Source organism: Brassica napus, chromosome C6 (assembly GCF_020379485.1).
Source record: "Brassica napus cultivar Da-Ae chromosome C6, Da-Ae, whole genome shotgun sequence".
Classification (NCBI taxonomy): Eukaryota; Viridiplantae; Streptophyta; class Magnoliopsida; order Brassicales; family Brassicaceae; genus Brassica; species Brassica napus.
Genome location: NC_063449.1, coordinates 9,034,864 through 9,055,166, shown reverse-complemented (window position 1 = coordinate 9,055,166; position 20,303 = coordinate 9,034,864). Strand labels below are relative to the sequence as shown.

Below are 20,303 nucleotides of genomic sequence, written 5' to 3'. Positions count from 1 at the left end.
GTCAGTGGCGGGACGACTGCCTTCTCGGATGTGACCGAGGGAAAGGAAAAGCAGAAGCCAGCGAGCCGCATGGTTCTTCATAAAGCCTGTTATGTTAACTTTAGAAAGTTTCTTCGTAAGACTTGGTCTGATTGTAGGAAGGATTTTTCTCGTAAGTAACGGGGACCAGTTTTATGAAGGTTGTTGATCGGTGATATGTAAACATATGTTAAAGTAGCGTTGTTTCTGTGGGTTTCACGAGAAACGTTTCTGCTGTGATTTCGATCCTAGGTGAAAGTTGCTTGGAGTTACTCATGGAGTGTTACCAAAGTTTATTTCATTACGATCTAGTCGCAGAACGTTTTTCATAGGTTTTATGAAAGGATTCTCATGACACATTCGTTTCTGGAACGAATTGGTCGACCAGAGGTGGATCTCGCCACCATCGGGATGAAAGCGTATCTTTATGCACGATGCTACATCTATTCTCGAGTTTTCTGTCACAAATGTTTTCGATACTTTTCCGCGACTCACTTGGTACAACGAAAACTGAAAGAAATGCTTTGGTGATTGAAGATTTCTCGTAGAAATTTTTAAACGAAAGTGGCTTTATCAAATCGGAAAAGATCTTTATGACTTCAGCAAATCATCGATTTTCATTCTGAAGTTTGGCAGAGGTTTTCTAAACGAATGATTGCGATGATAGATGCTGTATAGTCTTTGAGAATTTTCCCAACATGGTTTGGATCAATTCCTAGCGTTTAGATGAATCTCAGATTGTCGTTTGCCTTTAGGATGATCTTGACGAGACATCGCATTGTATGAATATTTTTCCGCATATTTCTACGAGAGTTTGCTTTGTCAAAAGCGTTTTCTTGTCGAAAGCGTTTTCTTGATCTTGACGAGACATCGCATTGTTTGAATATGTTTTTGAAGTATGGGAGTATACGAGTATAGTATACGCACCTACTCCATCACTTTTTTCTCGAGGAATAGAATGATCGACAGTCCGAGTTGGTTTAAAGATGACGCTTGGACTGTAATTTGGTTGTTTCCAAGTTGAAGACTTGGAATATGTCGGTTCCGAGAGAATTACCAGAAACGAATCGGTTTTAAGACGACGTTCATGTCTCTAGTTTTTTATCTCCCTAGGAAGCGAGCTTGATATGCGTGGCGATCGTTTCTCGATTTTCGGAGAGTTTAGATCGGTTTGCAAGATCTAGACGAATTGTTATGGGACAATATATCGAGACAGGAAAAATCACCTAAGACTTAGTTCGCTAGACTATCCACCTAGGTTTTACGTTCCTTAAAGTTGTACGACAGTCTCAAAGGTATTTTTATTTCTTAGTAATTTCCTACGAAAACTCCAAGTTTGATTTCAAAAATTTCAAGTCGCAAATACCTTAGTTCTCTCGAAGATGCAGTTTTGTCTCTTCTCAGTTTTGCTTGCTCATTTCCCCTTCCTCTTCTCGTGTATGTTCGCCTTTTTTCGATATTGATGTTTATCCTTTGAAACTTAACATTTATCTTCCGAACTTGACTGATACGAAGTCAATTAAAAGATTCAACGTAATCGTATAGTTGAGGCGGCTAAGGTGTTAAGTTAACAGTTGCCGTATTATACGATTAATCTGAATCCACCCGAGAAAATTAGTCTTTGCGGGTTTTTTTTTTTTTTTTTAGTTTCAATGGTAACTCCAATCGAGACGAAAAAAGAGACGTTTCGATCGAGATTTGAAGGAGAACACAAAGATGGAGGTAAGGGCGAGTAGGAGCAAGCGAAGGAGTTTAGACGAGTCTTACTTGTTTTCGTCGTAAAATCTCAACGGAAACTCCGATTGAGAAGAAACGAAGAGCGTTTCGATCGGGATTCAAAAGAGAACACAAAGGAGGATCTTTTCGAAGCCTTACAGGTTGCTATGTAGTGAGCTGGAGGTCTGACAGGTTGCTACGTAGCGAGTGGAAGCAAGCCAAGAAGAGTCCTACTTGTTTTCGTCGTAAAATCTCAACGGAAATTCCGATTGAGACGAAACGAAAAGCGTTTCGATGAGGATTCGAAAGAGAACCCAAAGAAGGACCTTTCTGACACCTGACAGGTCGCTATGTAGCGAGTGAAGGTCTGACAGGTCGCTACGTAGCGAGTGGAAGCAAGCCAAGAAGAGTCCTACTTGTTTTCGTCGTAAAATCTCAACGGAAACTCCGATTGAGACGAAACGAAAAGCGTTTCGATGAGGATTCAAAATAGAACCCAAAGAAGGACCTCTCTGAGGCCTGACAGGTCACTATGTAGCGAGTGCAGGTCTGACAGGTCGCTACATAGCGAGTGGAAGCAAGCCAAGAAGAGTCCTACTTGTTTTCGTCGTAAAATCTCAACGGAAACTCCGATTGAGATGAAACGAAAAGCGTCTCGATGAGGATTCAAAAGAGAACCCATAGGAGGACCTTTATGAGGCCTGACAGGTCGCTATGTAGCGAGTGAAGGTCTAACAGGTCGCTACGTAGCGAGTGGAAGCAAGCCAAGAAGAATCCTACTTGTTTTCGTCGTAAAATCTCAACGGAAACTCCGATTGAGATGAAACGAAAAGCGTTTCAATGAAGATTCAAAAGAGAACCCAAAGGAGGAACTTTCTGAGGCCTGACAGGTCGCTATGTAGCGAGTGAAGGTCTGACAGGTCGCTACGTAGCGAGTGGAAGCAAGCCAAGAAGAGTCCTACTTGTTTTCGTCGTAAAATCTCAACGGAAATTCCGATTGAGATGAAACTAAAAGCGTTTCGATGAGGATTCAAAAGAGAACCCAAAGGAGGACCTTTCTGAGGCCTGTCAGGTCGCTATGTAGCGAGTGGAGAGTTGGCTTGAGCTCGGTCGCTACGTAGCGACCGAGCTGTGTAATTGATTTGCTGCGCTTCCTTTTTCCGCGATTAACCTAGGAGTTTTCTGCGGTTTTTGGGGGAACAAGTTTTACCCTTCCGAAAATTTTTCGGAAAACGTGTTTTGGTAAAACTCCTACACATTGAAACTTCTTTAACTCGGAAACGAGCCAAGCTTACGGGATTTGATAAAATTTATCATTTTCCTTTATATTTAGACAGAGAAATCGCAAGCTCGTTTCGTAGCACTTCCTATTGGCAAAAAGTCGCGGCTAGGTTTTTTCAATTTTTCTTTTTTTAGGCACTATGGCGTTTGCGTAAGCGTTGGCCATAGGCGCAGTGGTAGCTGGGGTTGTCTTACCAGCGTTGTTGCGAACTGCGATTTTGTCTTTCGTATTTCAGACATTGTTTTGATCAAGCGTTTTGTGGCTGAGAGTTAGATTGATCCGTAACCACCCCTCCTTCTAGAGCCAAACTGTGGGAACCGAAATTCGCACTGTCGATATCCGTTTAAATAAGGAAACTAGGAAAAACCCTAATTTCCCAGAGGTCCCAGATATCTGCTAATACCACACGCCAAGCAATAAGAACACAATAATGACAACGATAAAGTATAAGAAATCGATAAGAGAGCAAAGTCGATATTATTCCGAATTCGCGTTTGAGCGTTACAACAAGGTAAGAGCCTGGGCTACGAGAGCTGTCGGCGAGATTCCTAGTTCTAAACCTAAGACGACAATAACCTAATTGAGTCGCAGCTCGAATAACAAAAACGGAAATATGCCTAAATCGCTCTAAGTGCTAAGTTTTCTCTGAAAAGTCCTCCCTCATTCCTCTCGCCTAGAACTCCTTATATACTGGCTCCAAGGTCGGTTTACGCTTTTCCCCTTCTGCCCTTAAGCCGTCATAACATAAAAATGGAGATATTCCATTTTTTCCGATCTTCGTAATTATCTTCAAAATTTCGTATTTATCCGCGGAAACTTGACATTTATCTTTTCTTGGGAATCAAGTGTAAACCGTCACGTAGCTTACGAGTCGTTGGTTAAGAAATCGTAAGTTGGGCTTCAAGTCATGTCTTAGGTCCCTTTGGGCCGTTTTCCGACTCGAAGCGTTTATTACGGCTTCTTTCGATAAAGAACGAACTTTCCGCGGTTTTCACGGTAAAGTTTGATCGATAACTTAGAATGGCGGGGGATCGTGAAATGGGTTCGCTATGGTCTTCGGGAGATAGCATCGAAAGGTAGACGAGGATGCATGGACTAATGGCGTATCGATGTTTCGGAAGAGCTCGGTCGCTACGTAGCGACCGGGTGATTGCTCTCGAGCATGGTCGCTACGTAGCGACCGAGCAATGGCTCGGGCTCGGTCGCTACGTAGCGACCTTGGCTCGGGCTCGGTCATTACGTAGCGATTGATCTTTGGCTCGAACTCGGTCGCTACGTAGCGACCGAGCCTTGGCTCGAGCTCGGTCGCTACGTAGCGACCGAGCTTTGGCTCGAGCTCGGTCGCTACGTAGCGACCGAGCTTTGGCTCGAGCTCGGTCGCTACGTAGTGAGCGGACGGAACGTGTGTTCTGTTACTGCGTAGCGACCCTTTTCGAGCTCTTGTTCGATGACTCGCTTTTCTTTCGCCAAGCTTTTCGTAAATATAAATCTTTTTCGAAGATTTATTTTTCGTAAAAACGTTCATGCCGATTTTTACGGCCTTTCAGACATTGATTCCGTCGTGACCGATTTTGACCCCAACAAGGTCGCTCGCGTTTTCTGTGACTGGGGAGCGACATGATCAGAGCGACCACGTGAGGTCGCTCGCGTTTTCTGAGACTGGGGAGCGACGTGACCAGAGCGACCACGTGAGGTCGCTCGCATTTTCGGTGACTTGAGCGACGTCTCGCAGCAACCACGTGAGGTCGCTCCCGAGCCGGTCCAGGTAAGTACCTCTTCAATTTTGTCCGGTTTAATTCGAGTTAACCAACCCTAAACCTAACCAGACGACCCTAGACCTACCCATATCCACGACCTTCATCTTTTTCACTCTCCCTTCCTCTCACAAACACTCATACTCTCTCAAACAAACCCACACCAATAATCTCCAAACTTTCTCAATTCTCACCCAAGTCTCCTAGATCTTGTTTTTAAATCCAAGTTTTCGCCCCAACAGTGTATTCCTCACCACCCATTCCCCATTTCCTTTCATCCAAAGCAAGGTATTGTGTTTTTAAATTCAGATTCGTAGGTCCATGAACCCTAGAATTTGAAAATCGAAATTTGGTCATTTTCTTGCTTGATTGTGGTAAAATAGACTAGGAAAAGCTTATATATCAAGTTGGGTTGTTGAATTGATGGTGGAATTGAGCTTAATTTGAACTTTGGCAAAATTAGGGTTCATGGATTTGGGGCTTTTCGAAATTGATCCTAATTGAGTGTGTTAGTGGGTGAGTTAGTATGTTAAGGTGTTGAAAGGTTTGATTAGAGAACCCTCTCATTCTAGAATTACTTTGATTCTTGAAATTTACATTTGCAAAGTCAATCGACTTATCCCTTTCCAAGTTTTGTATTTCTCAGGTACAATGGTTAGGAAAACTAAGAGAAAGTCGGATGCTGAGAGGCAAGAACCTGAAAGTCAAGACTCTTCGTTGAAAGTAAAGGCTTTAGCCTCAGAACGAGCTGGTACTGGGACACAAAGGACTTCTCGACAGCAAACCGTGGCTGCAAAGAAGGCAAAGGAACAAGAGAAGAGGGCAGAAAAGAGTATAGCAGTTGCCACAGATGAGGAGAGTGCGATGAAAGTGCAGATGAGCAGGCTCCTACAAAGAGGGCCAAGATGTCCAAGGGGAAAGAGGTTGCTGAGGATAGAGACAGGGTGAAAACTCCATCTGAGGAAGAGCTGTATCATCATTTGCTGAATGGGGTAACTTGGACTCCAACCATATTCGCTGACCTTGATTTGCTGAAGGAGGTGGGTCTCGATTCTGATATTGAGGCAATGCTGGGGCACCTGAAGATGCCTAAACTCCTCACCATGGCCTACCCTGCCTATCGGGATGTCTCCTGTCAGTTCTTGTCTTCCCTTAAGGTCACTTACCATGACGCTCCGCACGTGAGGCAAGGATGGGGCAAAATAAAGTTCAAGGTCAATGGGAGAGAGTACAACATGAACTTCAAAGACATTGGGAGAGTCATGGGTTTCCAAGACTTGGCAGACTACTCCCTTCCCAAGTGTGAAAACTTCCCCGCTCAGCTTTGGAAGTTAATCACTGGAAACAAGCACTCTACCGGGGCTGACAAGAACTCACATATCCGGCACCCGTCTGTACGCTACCTCCATAGGATGCTCGTCCATGCATTCTACCCATGGAAGCAAGCTGGTAATGTCACCGAGGAAGACATGCGACTGCTCTGCCCGGCTATCCGCCCCTACGCCCCACCTGGAACGTTGCCCCTTCCAAGCAACGACATTTATGCTTCCTTCGGGATGGTCAGCTTCTTCGTGAATCGTTTCGAGCACTACAGAGACTGGGTATGGTACACAACTGATTCGCAACCAAAGATTAGGATAGGCGGGATGATCACACCACTGCTCCAATTTCTGAATGTTCCCTTGGGAAAGGACGCAGCAGGGCCTAAGTTCATCGATGACACTTACTTGAGGATTGCAACCTATTTCAGTGGGATGTATGGGAAGGACTACGTCTACCACTACTACTTTCAGGGCAAGCCGGTCGAAGTGGTTCTTCCAAACCAGAGACTGACGAGCTTAGAGAGACCTGGAGCTATCAGCTTCAACTTATCCCAAGAAGACTTTCTTGGAGAACACGAGTCTCTCGGTCCCATTGCTGCACCAAGGAAAAGGAGTGTTCCGACGAGACACGACTTCACGGAACCTCCTAGGGAAGAATCTGTACCCATCTATGGACCTCCACGCTACTACTTCAAGCCACATGATGGAGTCCTTCCCCCTGGTGCGCTTCGTGATGCTCATGACCACATTGGCCGACTTCAGCGATGGAACAAGGCACAAGACAGAACAATCGAAAAGCTGAAGGACAAGTGCAAGGCGCTGAGCAAGACGGTGAAGAAGCAAGCAAAGACTTCAGCCAAGTTCATGAAGAAGGTGGCCGATGTCTTGACCAGAGGAGGAATTGCTGGATGTAGCTCAGCGGACTTCGCCTTCGCGAACACATCAGTCCCCCAGCCCCCACCTCAGCCCACTAATCTTGGTTTCCCACTCACTGATAGACAGCTCCAGCGATAATGAAGGAACCCACCCACTCAGCCTTCCGCCTCTGGAAACAAGTCTCCATCTCTAGCCTCTTCAGAAAGTGAAGCTGAGATTGAAGAAGTTCAGAGCCAACAATGGTATGGAGGCTACAGCTCAGGACATGGAGGTTACTACACCACGTTCCCACCGGACGACGATGATGCTGGGGCATCTGCCCCCACTTACTATCCTTGAAGGTACTTCTCTACTTTCCCTTGTATATACCATTTCGTTTTTGCATATTAGTTTTCTCTTTTTGGGTATCTCTCTCTCCTTGACAACACAGAGACTGTGTCATTTAAGTTTGGGGGAGGTACCAAGTATTGGATCATGTTTGCTTTGATGTTGTTTCATTGAGTCATGCATTGCATACCTATTTGCATATAAAAAAAATAAAAAATCATTTAGTTTGCATCATTTGCATTTCTAGGAGAGTCTAGAGCATATAGGTTTCATTCACTTGCATTGGGAGCAATGATTTTAAATGCCTTGTAAAGAACACTACTTTGCACCTGAGTAGTTTATGCACCTCTCAAAAAGACTTGTATGCTTCGAGCCTTGAAAACTCTTCCTGAAACTTGTTGATTGCTGAAACTCAGTCTTTGAAGCCAACTACAACCTTATTTGAACTGAACAAACTTAATGCATCTTGCTCATGGTCCCTTGTGTACTGAATCATGGATATACACACTTGAATTGTCACATCCTTTATGCCAATCTTTTTGACAACCTCTAGTGGTAGACCTCTCCCCAAAATCCCTTCCTCCGTTTAAGCCTTCATTGATTGATGAGTGAGGCCTTTTTCGGAAAGTCTTACATGCACATAATGTTGAGAGTATCGGGAACGACAATGCTTGATCTTCATTCTTGCTATATTAGGCACATTATTGTCTAGCCATAGGATGGGGGTGAGTGTTGTAAAGTTTGATTTGGGAGTATGAGAAAGTTGAAGGAAAAGAGTGAACTCTTGTGTTTAATTGACTAGTCTTTATGGGATAAGTAGAGAAACTTCTAGCTCAATTTGTGAAAAGTCTTGGGCCCCAAAATAAAAGAAAAAATATATATATATAAAAAAAAAGAAAAAAAAGGGGTTGTCAAAGTTGTTTAGAGCTAAGATTTGTTTAGAAGTTGAGAAAATCCTTTATAGATTTCAAAGAAAAAGAGTTTTATGTGCAAAGTGTTCTTGGGATCTTTTGGTGAGAGATGAGAGTTGGGTTTGACATTATGAAGTGATTGTGTAACTTGTATGTTTGGGAAAAGGGTAGAACAATGGAGATTGAGCATTGTATCCATGAGTTGGTCCCTTTCTTAGATATATTATGTGCAATGTCAAGGCTACTCGTTTTGAGAGTATACCACTTTAAAAGATCATGGATTTTGAACCTCTTGACCCACTTGAATAAAAGCCTTCCCTTACTCAACCAAATGATTTGGACCAATTGACCATTTGCAAGAATTCACTTGATGTTTTATGCTTAATGAATGTGAGAGTTGGTTGATTTGAATGTGTGGATGCTTGATGATGAGTATAAGGGCAAAATGAGTTGAGATAGGCCTAGAGAAGCTAGAGTGTAATAAGAGAGTGTGCTCATGTTGGATTAGATGTTGAATCGAGTGCTAGTTGTGTTTCTTTTGGCTATGAGCTCCCACCTTTAAACCTCTCTCCCTATGAGTTCTAGAAAGTTTACTTGTGGACAAGTAAAAGAACAAGTTTGGGGGAGTTGATATCTTGCATATTTCAATTGTCTTATCCATTCACCCATGTGCATTTTGATCATATAGACTAGGATTTAGCTATGTTTAGGTTGCATTTTGCATACATGAGTCCTTATCAGGTATTGGAGTACCACATGGAGTTCTTGTAGACATTTGGGTTCATTTGGAGCTCAAAAGAGGTGATAAAAGTGATCATTGGACGAGCAGTGCATGGGAGCGACCTCACCAGAGCGACACCGTGAAGTCGTTGTGACACCCTTTCAGAGCGACTTGGCCAGAGCGACACCCCGATGTCGCTCGCGTCTCCATCGCTCGGAGGCACGAGAGCGACTTGGCCAGAGCGACACCATAAGGTCGCTCCAGCTGGGAGCGACGTGACCGGAGCGACACAGCGAGGTCGCTCGCGAAGAGCGACCCGGAGCGACGTCTCGCAGCGACCCCTCCAGGTCGCTCCCGAAGCCTGGAGCGACCTCTCAGAGCGACTACTGGAGGTCGCTGCACGCCTTCTGTTTGCTCGAATTCATTTCTACTCAAGGGCCTTTTGGTCATTTCATTATGAACGTTTTTACTTCTGAAAACCTATGTTTTAAGTAGCTTTAGCAGCCACCAGACAGATTATCTTTTGTTCTAAGAAAAACCTTTGGAAAGTTCATCTCTTGAATCATCTTTGTTCATCTAGTTATTGCAATTCTGTGTTTTCAATTCGTTGTTGTATCCCTCTGTACGATTAATCTGAAATCCAAAATGGGTTTAAGAGGAATCATGAAGAGTAGTGAGTAATCACCATTTGAATTCATGGGTTAGGAAGATTAAGGGTGATTAGGTTAGATCTAGGATGTTTTAGAGTAGATCATTCCAAAACCTTGCTAGTAGAGTAATCATAATGCACCTTCTGAGTTAGCTCCTCAAAAGTTGATCTTTAGGCATTTCCCACCCAAAAGGTGTTCGATGAAATGCCTGAAACAACTCTTCTAAGCTTTTAGCATATTTTGCCAAAGACATTTGTTGTTAGAAGTGCTAAGATAGCCTTATTCCTGTTAGTAATGATTGCTTCCATATTATTCAACCAAAGACATTTGTTGTTTGAAATGTGTTAGTAAATGAACATTCATCTAGCCAAAGGTTGTTAGTTTGATTGTTCATCTGCCATCCTTAGTTTGAAACTTGATCACCCAAGGTCTAATTCATATGCCCATGAGTTCTCATTTTTCTTAGTTAAGAAAGTCAACTCATTTACCGTTTTTATTATTCTGAAACTGCATTAGTATTAATCATTAGTTTAGAAAACCCTTAAAATCATCGGTTGCACTTAGATTAAGTAAGTACTTGCATTCTCAGTGCTTGAAATCCCTTAGAATTGGTTCGACAATCATTTATACTACAACATTTGTCTTATGAGCCTTGAAAACTCCAAACATCAGACATCTTACAAGGGAGCAGAATAAGTTAAGAAGGTACGACTTCAAACTCTAAGAGGAGAATTTAAAGCGTTACAAATGAAGGAAGGAGAACTCATCTCAGATTACTTCTCAAGAGTCTTGACGGTTACTAATAACCTAAAGAGAAATGGTGAGAAGTTAGATGATGTGAGAATCATGGAGAAAGTTCTTAGATCATTGGATTCGAAATTCGAACACATTGTTACTGTGATTGAAGAGACAAAATACTTGGAGACTATGACAATGGAGCAACTTCTTGGATCACTACAAGCTTATGAAGAAAAGAAGAAGAAGAAAGAATATATTGTGGAGCAAGTTCTCAAGAGAATTGATCACAAGGAAGAAAGTGGCCAAAGCAATCTAAGACATGGTGGCGGTCATTTCCGAGGACGAGGTCGTGGTGTAAATGGACGAGGTTGGAGACCATATGAAGACAACTTCAACCAAAGAGGAGATAACTCATCAAGAGGTCGTGGAAGAGGAAACGCAAAATCAAGGTACGATAAATCAAGCATCAAATGCTATAGTTGTGGGAAATTTGGACATTATTCTTCTGAGTGCAAAACTCCAAACAACAATAGAGTTGAAGAGAAGTCCAACTATGTTGAAGAAAGGAGTAAAGAAGAAGATATGCTATTGATGGCTTACAAAAAGGATGAACCAAATGAGGTTCACAAGTGGTACCTTGATAGTGGTGCAAACAACCATATGTGTGGAAATAAAAGCATTTTCGTGGAGCTCGATGAATCGGTGAAAACCAATGTGGCTTTGGGAGATGAATCGAAGATGGAGGTGAAAGGTAAATGAAATATTCTCATCCGCTTGAAGAATGGAGATCATCAATTCATTTCCAATGTTTACTACATTCCAAGCATGAAGACCAACATCTTGAGCCTAGGACAACTCTTAGAGAAAGGTTATGACATTCGACTAAAAGATAATTGCCTTTCTTTAAGAGATAATGCAAATAATCTCATCACAAAGGTGCCAATGTAAAGCAATAGAATGTTTGTCCTAAACATTCAAAATGACATTGCACGATGTCTCAAGATGTGCTACAAGGAGGAATCTTGGCTTTGACATCTTCGATTTGGGCATCTCAACTTTGGAAGCTTAAAGCTACTTTCCAAGAAAGAAATGGTGAAAGGATTACCTTGTATCAATCATCCAAATCAAGTGTGTGTGAAGGTTGCTTACTTGGAAAGCAATTCAAGATGAGTTTTCCAAAGGAGTCGGAGACAAGAGCAAGAAAGTCACTAGAACTCATACATACAGATGTATTTGGTCCGATCAAACCAAATTCACTTGGTAAGAGTAACTATTTCCTTCTCTCTATCGATGACTTTTCAAGAAAAACATGGGTTTACTTTTTGAAGCAAAAATCAGAAATGTTTGAAAATTTCAAAAATTTCAAAGCCCATGTTGAGAAGGAAAGTGGTCTTAAGATCCAGTCCATGAGATCGGATCGAGGAGGAGAATTTATGTCCAAAGAGTTTCTGAAATATTGTGAAGATAATGGCATCCGGAGAAAGTTGACGGTGCCAAGAACCCCTCAACAAAATGGAGTAGCGGAAAGAAAGAATAGGACAATACTTGAGATGACAAGAAACATGCTCAAGAGTAAGAAGCTACCAAAGGAGTTTTGGGCGGAAGCAGTTGCTTGTGCGGTTTATATATCAAACTGATCTCCAACAAAAAAGTGTTTTAGGAAAGACACCACAAGAAGCTTGGAGCGGAAAGAAGCCCGGTGTGTCGTACTTAAAAGTCTTTGGAAGCATTGCTCACGCTCATGTTCCAGACGAGAAGCGGAGCAAACTAGATGACAAAAGTGAAAAGTACATCTTCATTGGGTATGATGCTAACTCCAAAGGCTACAAGCTCTACAATCCTGAAACAAAGAAGACAATCATTAGTCGGAATGTCATCTTTGATGAAGAAGGAGAATGGGATTGGAGATCAAATAACGAAGACTACAACTTCTTTCCATCCTTTGAAGAAGAGAATGTGGCGCAACCGAGAGAAGAGCTAGCTACACCACCAACCTCACTAACAACAAGTTCTCAAGGAGATGAAAGCTCAAGTGAAAGGACTCCACGTTTTAGAAGTCTACAAGACATCTACGAGGTAATCGAAAATCAAGATAATCTTACTCTATTTTGTCTATTTGTGGATTGCGAGCCTATGAACTTTGAAGAAGCCCAAGAAAAGAAGTCATGGAGAAGTGCAATGGATAAGGAAATCAAGTTGATTCAAAAGAATGATACATGGGAGTTAGCTTCACTTCCAAATGGACACAAGACAATTGGTGTGAAGTGGGTGTACAAGGCAAAGAAGAACTCTAAAGGAGAAGTTGAAAGGTACAAGGCAAGATTGGTGGCAAAAGGCTATAGTCAAAGAGCCGGGATCGACTATGATGAGGTATTTGCTCCAGTTGCTCGCTTAGAAACTGTTAGACTAATCATTTCATTGGCAGCCCAAAAGAGTTGGAGGATACATCAAATGGATGTAAAATCAGCCTTCTTAAATAGAGACCTTGAGGAAGAAGTCTACATTGAGCAACCACAAGGCTACATAGTCAAAGGAGAAGAAGACAAAGTCTTAAGGCTAAAGAAGGCGCTTTATGGATTAAAGCAAGCACCAAGAGCATGGAACACTCGGATTGATAAGTACTTCAAGGAGAAAGGCTTCATCAAGTGTCCATATGAGCATGCACTTTATATCAAAACTCAAAACAATGATATATTGATTGCATGCTTATATGTTGATTACCTAATAATCACTGGCAACAATCCGATTATGTTTGAAGATTTCAAGATGGAGATGACAAAGGAGTTCGAGATGACCGACATTGGATTGATGTCATACTACCTTGGCATTGAAGTAAAACAAGAAGAAAATGAAATCTTCATTACTCAAGAAGGCTATGCTAAAGAGGTGCTTAAGAAGTTCAAGATGGATGACTCAAATCCAGTTTGCACGCCAATGGAATGTGGAGTCAAGTTATCAAAGGAAGAAGAAGGAGAGAGTGTGGATCCAACACTCTTTAAGAGTTTGGTTGGAAGCTTACGCTATCTAACGTGCACAAGGCCCGACATCCTACACGCAGTTGGAGTTGTGAGTCGATACATGGAGCATCCAACAACAACTCATTTCAAGGCAGCTAAGAGGATCCTACGCTATATCAAAGGTACTATCAACTTTGGCTTGTACTACTCTATCTCTGAAGATTACAGGCTTGTTGGATATAGCGATAGCGATTAGGGTGGAGATGTAGATGACCGGAAAAGCACAAGTGGCTTCGTGTTTTTCATTGGAGAAACCGCTTTCACACGGATGTCAAAGAAGCAACCAATTGTCACTCTTTCTACTTGTGAAGCGGAGTATGTGGCAGCTACTTCATGTGTTTGCCATGCTATTTGGCTACGAAACTTTCTAAAGAAGCTGAACCTACCACAAGAGGAGCCAACGAAGATCTTTGTGGATAACAAGTCGGCAATAGCATTGGCAAAGAATCCAGTCTTCCACGATCGGAGTAAGCACATCGATACTCATTATCACTACATAAGAGAATGTGTTACCAAGATGGATGTACAATTGGAGTATGTGAAGACAAATGATCAAGTAGCTGATATCTTCACTAAGCCACCCAAGCGAGAAGACTTCATCAAGATGAGGAGCTTACTCGGAGTAACCAAATCAAGTTTAAGAGGGGGTGTTGAAAAATAAACTTGATTTGGATCAAACATTATTGGGTTAATCATGTGTTGATTCAAAACTTAGCTCAAATTCTAGAAAATCATCCACCTCCTTAAAATAAAAATCTAGATATTCTTATAGAATTATCTAGATAATTAAGATAAAATAATCTAGATTTTTAAATAGAATTTTCTACATTTAAGATAAAAATATGTAAGATATTTTGTACTTTGGAGGCTATAAATACCTCCACTATCTTCTCATTTTGTATCACCAAAAAATAATCAAGTTTGTAACAAACTTTCAAATAATAATAAATCTTTTTCTAAGTTATAAAACCTTTCTTCTTCACAAAACTTGATCAAACACTTAAACATTTTTTCCATCTTTATAAAGTTTTTCATTCCAACAAATAATGGTGAATATTTTTTTTTGACAAAGGGCTTTTTATATATATATAATAGGTTAGTGTTTCTGAGGCCTAGGCCCAGTACAAAAGGAGGGCAAGGCCCAGCAGTCAAGAAACCTTAGTAAACCACAGAGAAGAAACAGAACGACGGAGTAAAACAGAGAGTGGAGGCAGGTAATCGCTTGATCAATCAATCAGAGAGCCAAATTTGGATCATTGAGGAAGAGAGTTGGGGGCTGGAGTTACGAAGGCTGGAGATCTTGTTCTTTATCAACGATGAGGCAACAGACGTGATCGAGTCGACGCTTCTGAAGCTCCCTCTATGAATTCGACTGTTTCGTTCTGTCCAGATGAAGTAGACCGCCGTCTGCCAAGCGAGGAGTTGTAGCAGTCGAATGTGTTTAGCAGCCTGGATAGACTGCATGTAGTTGACGACCTGGTTCCACTGGCGAATCTGCGGTGTTCTTGCCTTTGTTGCTAGGGCGCTCCAAGTCGAGAAGGAGAAGTTACAGTCGAAGAAGAGGTGGTCTCTTGTCTCCAGGACCATGTTACACAGGACGCACCTAGGATCAGTTTGCAATCCCCAGCCAACGATTCTGTCTTTCGTCGGACAACGATTGAGATGCACCAACCAAGTGAGGAAATTTTGTTTCGGGATTCCTCTAGAGGTCCAAACCGCCTTGTGCCAAAGAACTTGAGGTTTGTGTTCCCTTAGAAGATCATAGATCATACCAGTAGAGAAGGTCGATAGTTTTTTACCTTGCGGCATCCAAAAAATGGTATCTTCTTCTTCTGATAGGTTGATCGTGGTCAAGTGGGCATGAAGAGATAGCTGTTGCTCTGAGCGTGGGGATGGGAGAGACCAAATCCCTTCTCTGCACAGATCATCTATTGTAGCAGTTGCTCGAGTTCCAAGAGTAGATGATTGGCTTAGGTTGAGGAAGGTTCTCAAGTTGCCAAATGGAGACCAATTATCCACCCAGAACCGAGTGGTTCTTCCATTCCCAACTTTGACCTTAATCCACGGGTAAGCAAGGTCCCTTACTCGAATTAGCTTCTTCACTGTATGAGAATGGCTCTGTTTTTCCTTAATTATCCAGAAATTGCTAGTGCAGCTTTGCAAAATAGTCTTTGAGAACCAAGCGACCCATATGGACCCTGATCTGAAGAACAGTAGCCAGATAAGCTTGATCGAGCATGCCTTATTCCAATGGTGTAAGTCCTTTATACCCAATCCTCCCTCTGACTTAGGTAGAATGACAGTGTCCCAAGAAACTCTAGCGGAGTGGTGACCTTCTGTTGAACCCTTCCATAGATAAGCTCCGCAAATAGAATTTATTGCCTTGATGCATTGTTTAGGAATCGTGAAGGTCGAGCATCAGAAGATAGAGATACCCCCAATGACAGTGTTAATAAGAAGCAGTCTTCCTGCGAAGGATAGAGACCTAGCGCTCCAACTATTAACTCTATTTTTTACCTGTTGAATTAGAGGCTCGCAATTTGACATAGATAGCTTCCTTGTAACCAAAGGAACCCCTAAGTAGCGCACTGGTAGTTGTCCCTGGCTCAGTCCCGTTTCTTGACTGATTCTGTTTGCTTCATCTTCTGACAGGCCACAAGAGAAGAAGGAAGATTTGGCAATGCTGACTTTGAGACAAGAGACTTCAGCAAATTGCTGTAAAACATCCATAACAGTCTTCACCGAGTCCAGAGAGCCATCGCAGAATAGGAGGAGATCATCAGCGAAGCATAGGTGGGTCAGTTTAGCTTCTCTGCAATGATGATGATACCCAACTCTACCTTCAGCGGCCGCTCTGTCCAGCATTAGACTTAGGCAGTTCATAGCAGCAACAAAGAGATAAGGGGAGAGTGGATCCCCCTGACGAAGCCCTCTAGTGCTTCGAAAATAGCCCTGAACCGAGCCGTTGAAGCCTATCATGAAGCTTGGGGATGTTACGCACGCGTGCAGCCAGCAGAGATAGAAATGGGGGATGTCTAAGCCTTGTAGACAGTTGAAGAGGAAATTCCAGTCAAGGGTGTCAAATGCTTTGGCGATATCAACCTTAATAGTGATACGCTTAGGACCCTTGTCTCGATGATATCCATGCACAATCTCAGATGCTAGAATGGTGTTTTCCACCAGTAATCTCCCTTGAACGAATGCTGTTTGGTTTGGGAGAATCAGACTTGGCAACAGAGGCTTTAGGCGCTTGACAAGGAGTTTGGAGATAACTTTATTTGCACGACTGTAAAATTTTTCTTGAACTAGCTAGCAATGGATAGCGACGTACCTTCCACCCAAGTAAATTGTGTTTTTTTTTTTTGTTTCTGTAACACTTCTTTTATCCTATTGCTCGAGTTTTGATACCATTACAGAAGATTAACCGCCTTCTTTTTTTTTCTAGGTATTGCCTAGATTACAGGGTTTGGTAAGGACTTTTTAACTATTTACCTTTTTGAGTTTGTTATGAATAGCACATTGGTTTAAGTTTTTGATATAATATTTTAGGTTCGAAGAAAGCCTTCCGGTTGAAGGACTTGATGCAACTCCCGATTTTGCTGAGGTGCCTGTTCTTATTATCTTCAAAAACGTTTAGCGATTAATAACACATCTGTTGCTAACAAACATAGCTGTTAAATTCAGGCAACTGCCGTACCAAAGAAGACTCTCTTTATTTCCCATCTCTCACACCAGAAAACTATCATATCAGATATGTAAGCAAAATTTCCTCTGAGTTAGTTTTTCATGACTTATATATTTTGCCCTCCATTTCGACAGCATCGATTTCTTCAAAGATGCTGGGGAAGTTGTTCGGGTTCGACTTATTCTAGACCAGTGTGGTGAGCATGCGGGCTGTGGCTTTGTTGAGTGTGCTTCTTCTAACGAAGCAAATAAGGTGAGAGTAGTAATGATGTAAATTTTTTTTTTTTTTTTTTTGAGAGTACGATTGCTGATTAAATCTTTTATCATGTAGGCGCTGCAACAAAAGAACGGTGAATATTTGCACAACCGCAGCATTTTTCTTGATGTGGCAAATAATGAATTTGCAGAGAACCTTTCCACCCAAGTAAATTGATTACCGTTTTTGTAAAACCATTTGCTGGAGTTTGGATGCCATTAACGCTATCTTCTTCTTCTTTTTGTTAATTAGGCATTGCATAGATCACAAGGTTTGGTAAGGGTTTAACCACTTGTTTTAAAGAGCACATACGTTTTTGTTACACATGGAGAGTTCACACGGGTTTATTTTTGATATTCCAGGTACAATGAAGACTTCTTTCAAAGTGAAAGTTTTATGATAGAAGAAGATAAAACGACACTTCCGGATTTTGCTGAGGTAACTATTCTTATCATCTTCAAAATATGATATGTCAGGCTTCAGAAGAAACGCTTAGCGTTTAGTAACACAACTGTTGCCACAAAGCAGCGACGTAGTCTGGGGATGAGTTTGTTGTTATGCAGTTCAAGTCCTTTTCCTCTAAAGATTCGTGCTTGCTAACACAGTTGGTTGTTAATTTCAGAACGTACTCCTTGTTGCCAACCTCTCTCCACAAACAACTAAAATATCACATATGTAAGTAGCATCTTAAATTTCCATGTTGCTTAAGTTTTTCATGACTGATATTTTTTAATCCTCTACATTGACAGCATCAAGTTCTTCAAAAATGTTGGAGAAGTTGTTAGTGTTCGACTTATTGTTAACCGCGAGTGTAAGCATGTCGGGTATGGCTTTATTGAGTTTGCTTCTCCTTGTGAAGCACAGGTGGTGAGACTAGTTTTGTTTTAATGATGAAAAAAGTACTAAAACTAATTTAAGTAGGATAGCTGATAAATCTTTTTTTTTTGAACTGTAGGCGCTGAAAATGATGAATGGTGCATATATGGACGATCATAAGATTATGTTGATGAAAGGACTTGATCAAACTCCCGATTTTGTTGAGGTAGCTTTTCTTATGATCTTAAAATATGTCAGGCTTAAAAGAAATGCTTAGCGTTTAATAGCAGTACAACTGTTGCCACAAAGTCTAAAGATGACTTATGAGACTTCTTTTTGTTATGCAATTGAAGTGCTTTTCTCCTTTTGAGTCGTGCTAACACACTAGGCTGTTAAATTCAGGCAGTTGCCACCTCAAGAAGTAAGACGCTCTATGTTGCCAATCTCCCTCGCGAAAAAACTGAAATATCACATATGTAAGTAGCACTTTTAATTTCCTCTTTTCTTCTCGGAGCAAGTCTTTCATGACTAATATTTTTTCCTGACAGCATCGATTTCTTCAAAGATGTTGGAGAAGTTGTTCATGTTCGACTTATTTGCAACCTCATGGGCAATCATGTGGGCACTGGCTTTGTTGAGTTTGCTTCTGCTGATGAAGCAAAGAAGGTGAGGAGTATAGGAGATGGATTACATCCCTACCACAAGGCCCATCGAATAACAAGACCTAGCTCAGCAAGCTGGGCTAATTTATTCGGCTCAGCGAGTAGAGTCGTCAGCTCGGCTCTAGAATGCTTTTAGCCGTTGGCAAAGCCGACCAAAAGCATCCGGCTCGGAGGAACTCCACCCAGGTTCGTATACTCGGCCTCCCCGAACTAAAGCCCAAAGAGGATCGAAATTAGGGCATCAAGGACAGGAAGCCTATAAATGAGGAGAAGGGAACAACAAGAAGTGGATCGACACTTTACACACACACTGAGCGGCTAGATCTAGGTTTTTAGTCTCTCTTCACTCATAATCGCTCTGTATCTCTCCCGGTTTGCTCCTCGAGCTCCGGCTTGTTTCCTTGATTTCATGTCACTCTTGTAGCTCATTTAATCGATCTAATAAAACGTCTTTGGTCATCCCATTTCGAGTTCTTTCAACTTAGTCGACTGAATCCCGTACAAACAATTGGCACCCACGGTGGGGCTGACTAAAGTAACGTTCTAGATCTACATGGCTCAAGACGCCGCCGCCTTCGGCGCTCCAGGAGGAGAACCAACCCTTACGCCTGAAGCCGCGCCGCCAGTCCCCGCAGATTTCATGAGCTCCGTCATGGCTCGACTCGCTCGACAAGACGAAGTTCAAAAGACAACCAACGACCAACTAGCTGCTTTGGTCGCAGCACTCACCGCTCCAGACGGCCAAACAAGCCATCACCAGATGATACGCCGTCGCCTATTCAACACAAACCCTACGGCGACGGGTGGTGACCACATCTTAGACGACTCGGAACCTACTGAAACCCTTCACGCCGATGCTCCCACAGTAGGACCAGATCTCGCAACCATACGCGATATCGCCGAACTCAAACTCAGCTTTCAGCAAATGAGCGAGAAGATCCATCAGGCTACTAGTGCGACTCCGCAAATCGAGAGCGTACTCGCCGCAACCTCGCGAACCCCTTTCACTAGCACACTGACCAGTGTGCAACTCAGGAAGATAGAGAAGCTGCGCCTATCTGAATACAAGCCCGGAGGAGACCCGGTGGAACACATGACGGCTTTCAATACCGCGATGGCACGGGCTCGACTCTCCGATGAAGAAAGGGACACAGGCTACTGTCAACTGTTTGTCGAGACTCTCCACGAGCAAGCCCTGACCTGGTTCTCCCAACTAAAGGAGAACTCAATCGGAAGCTTCTGTGACTTATCAGCGGCTTTCCTCAAGACATACATTATGTTCACAAAGCGCAGTGCTACTGCTTCTAGCCTGTGGAACCTTAACCAAACCAAAGATTAGAGCCTCCGCGACTACATGGAGAAGTTCAAAGCAGTAGTCTCAAGGATTGAAATCCTGGACGGCATCGCCATCGACGCCCTGCAGAACACGTTGTGGGTTCGCTCTAAGTTTCGAGAAGACTTATACCAAAATCCAACCACGTCGCTCCAAGACGCTATCGCGCGTTCTGACTACTTTATCCGAATGGAAGAAGATACAAACGCAATCCTCAGCA

The 20,303-nt window shown here is 42.4% G+C and overlaps 2 protein-coding genes across 2 annotated transcripts; one reads left to right on the top strand and one right to left on the bottom strand.

Moving 5' to 3' along the window:
* Nucleotides 1–14,562: 14,562 nt before the first annotated feature.
* Nucleotides 14,563–16,311, bottom strand: LOC106404199. Its single transcript, XM_048759613.1, has 2 exons — nucleotides 15,850–16,311; nucleotides 14,563–15,678 (listed from the first exon to the last, which is right to left on the bottom strand). The coding sequence occupies exons 1-2, from the start codon at nucleotides 16,309–16,311 to the stop codon at nucleotides 14,563–14,565; spliced, it is 1,578 nt and encodes a 525-aa protein (XP_048615570.1).
* A 52-nt stretch (nucleotides 16,312–16,363) lies between these two features.
* On the top strand, nucleotides 16,364–18,886 carry LOC106404200 (nucleolin-like). Its single transcript, XM_048759612.1, has 10 exons — nucleotides 16,364–16,461; nucleotides 16,882–16,936; nucleotides 17,017–17,087; nucleotides 17,152–17,269; nucleotides 17,348–17,440; nucleotides 17,895–17,947; nucleotides 18,022–18,139; nucleotides 18,228–18,314; nucleotides 18,491–18,564; nucleotides 18,637–18,886. The coding sequence occupies exons 1-10, from the start codon at nucleotides 16,364–16,366 to the stop codon at nucleotides 18,884–18,886; spliced, it is 1,017 nt and encodes a 338-aa protein (XP_048615569.1).
* The last annotated feature ends 1,417 nt before the right edge of the window (nucleotides 18,887–20,303 follow it).

Excerpts from the sequence above, each read along its gene's own strand:
- LOC106404199 (XM_048759613.1), bottom strand. The coding sequence starts at position 16,311 with ATGATAGGCTTCAACGGCTCGGTTCAGGGCTATTTTCGAAGCACTAGA. Across the intron at positions 15,679-15,849 it reads GCGAGCCTCTAATTCAACAG|GGTTCAACAGAAGGTCACCA; the intron begins GTAAAAAATAGA and ends TATCTATGGAAG.
- LOC106404200 (XM_048759612.1), top strand. The coding sequence starts at position 16,364 with ATGTCTAAGCCTTGTAGACAGTTGAAGAGGAAATTCCAGTCAAGGGTG. Across the intron at positions 17,088-17,151 it reads AAAACTATCATATCAGATAT|CATCGATTTCTTCAAAGATG; the intron begins GTAAGCAAAATT and ends CCATTTCGACAG. Across the intron at positions 18,140-18,227 it reads CTCCTTGTGAAGCACAGGTG|GCGCTGAAAATGATGAATGG; the intron begins GTGAGACTAGTT and ends TTTGAACTGTAG.